General features: G+C 46.5%; 1 protein-coding gene across 1 annotated transcript in view; it reads right to left on the reverse strand.

The window, feature by feature from the left end:
* KALRN (kalirin, RhoGEF kinase) overlaps positions 1–2,230 on the reverse strand; it is a 408,565-nt gene that overhangs the window by 48,182 nt on the left and 358,153 nt on the right. Inside the window, exon 45 of the mRNA XM_012730450.1 lies at positions 590–775. Coding sequence (XP_012585904.1) covers positions 590–775 — 186 coding nt within the window. The remainder of the gene's footprint in view (positions 1–589; positions 776–2,230) is intronic.

Genomic DNA, 2,230 nt, shown 5'->3' on the forward strand with positions numbered 1-2,230 from the left:
ATTCCTGCAATAAGTGAAACCATCTGGCATTTTTCCTTTTCTTTCTGGCTTATTTCACTAAGCATGATCCCTTTCAGCTCCATCCATGTTGCTGCAAAAGGCATGTGTTTATCTTTTTTGATTGCTGAGTAATATTCCATTGCATAAATGTACCACATCTTTTTAATCCAGTCATCTACTTTTGGGCATTTGGGTTGATTTCATGACCTACCTATTGTAAAGAAAGCAGCAATAAGGGGGTGCAGGTGTCTATTTGAATCAGTGTTTTGTGTCAAAGAGTTATTCAACATTTTAATTTTAATTATAGTTATTCAACATTTTAATTTTAGGATCTGTCCTGATCTAACAGCCACATACTTGGGTTGCCATCTTTGAGTGAATGACCTGATACAGTGTCATCCTAGCAACTAGCACCCAGGTTTTACTGAATACTGGTCCTTTTTCTTGGCTATTTACCCTTCATACCCAGAGGCCATTAGGCTGAAAAACCTTCAAGGTTCTGGATCCTCACCCATTTAGTGCCACTGTCTTCGGAAAGCAGCTGCCCCAAGTTCAACTCTGACCGTTTCTCCTTCCCCAGTCCCCTCACCTTGATGCTCTTCTTGAACATGTAGCCTGGCGTGAGGGATCCCTTCCTGAGCAGTTCACTGAAGATGACAATTTGCTCAAAGAGGAACACGCGTCTCTCCTTGGTCCGGGACTGCATGCCTGCATCCAGCTCAATCACGTAGAATGTGTCCTGCTGCAGCAGTTTCCCCTGAGCCGTCAGGGTGCCCTGATGGAAAGAAGGGCTGGGTGACATGAATGAAAGGCAGGGAGAAGGCCTCCATCTGTGGGGTCCAAGGAACTTGCCCCTCTGGGGACCAGGACAACAGACCTTATATGCAGAAAAGCCTCAGGACTATCATAAGAGATCCAACTGGACATTCTTTCTCCTGTACCCTCCATTCAGCTTTGTGTAAACTTTCCTGTTCACACAAGGGCTTTGGAGTGAAAAGGAAAAGCAGGCTACGGAACCATGGAAACAGCTCCAGGAAAATGCCTGAAGGAAGGGAGGTGATCTTATTTTTATATATTTTTTAAGATTTATTTATTTATGCATACAGAACTGGGGTACAGGCCAGAGGTGCAGGAGCAGTGAGAGGATTCACCAGAGACAGAGTGGGGTGTAGAACAGACAGGTCGATGAAGTACACTGCTGAGGGGAGCAGCGGGTGGGTCAGGAGAGGTCTGCCACGCCATGTGGATCTCCTCCGGGGGAGGTGGGAATCGAACTCATGCGGAAGTGGCTTAAGCTTCTTAGTGCTGTGCTTTAACCTGCTGCGCCACCAGGGAGGGCCCTGATGACTCCTTATTTTAAGGTCAACAGCCAAACAGGCTTATCTCTATCCCAGTCCCCAGTTAACATTAAATCACTGACTAGCTAGCCAGAAAAGTTCTAAAAGCTCTATTAATATTACATAATAGCCTGACCCCCTGCCAATACTAAAGGGGAGACCAGAAGATTTAAAAGAGCAGGAATCTAAGTGAGGGGGCTGACTTCTCCCTGACTTAAGTCATGAACTTCAGAGTGAATGGAAGTAGCACATTTGCTGTCCTTCCTAGCTAGCTGAAGACATGCATAGCAGATTCTTTGGGACCAGATGTACAAAGGAGCTGTGGTACTTGATTTAAAGAGAAAATAGCTCTGTACTCCTGTGTGTGGCCTGTGGACACACATGCACACACACAACACAGGCCCATGGAGTCGGCGGCAGACAGCACGAAAGGCAAAGCCTCCTGTCAGTGGCTGGTCTCTCCAGAGTCCGAGAGCGAGTCAAGCCAGACTCCTGCTCAGAAAATGTGGGGGCGTCATGGGTAAGAGCAGTAGCAATTATTATTTTATTCAGAATAGCCTCAGACCTGGCAGAACTCCAGGAGGCAGTGCAGAACATGAGCCATTATGATTGAAGAAATGCCTTAAGGACTCCGTCTATTACTTAGTGTAACCCTCAGTGCCCTGGGTGCGGCCTGGACACCAGAGAACCTATGAAAACGAATAGCACGGAAGACTCTCCACAGAGTTCCTGGTCACAAGAAAATAATGGAAATCAGATAAGCACAGCAGACAAGCACTTCCGAAGAGGCTGGAAGGACAAGGAGGATAAGAAAGCTTGCCTCAGAAAACTCAGTAACCCAACTCATTAGCCCAAACCTGAGTACAGCATCCCCCAAATCTATTTTGCAGTAG

Source organism: Condylura cristata, unplaced genomic scaffold (assembly GCF_000260355.1).
Source record: "Condylura cristata isolate star-nosed mole 26May11 unplaced genomic scaffold, ConCri1.0 scaffold00003, whole genome shotgun sequence".
In the NCBI taxonomy this organism is placed as follows: domain Eukaryota; kingdom Metazoa; phylum Chordata; class Mammalia; order Eulipotyphla; family Talpidae; genus Condylura; species Condylura cristata.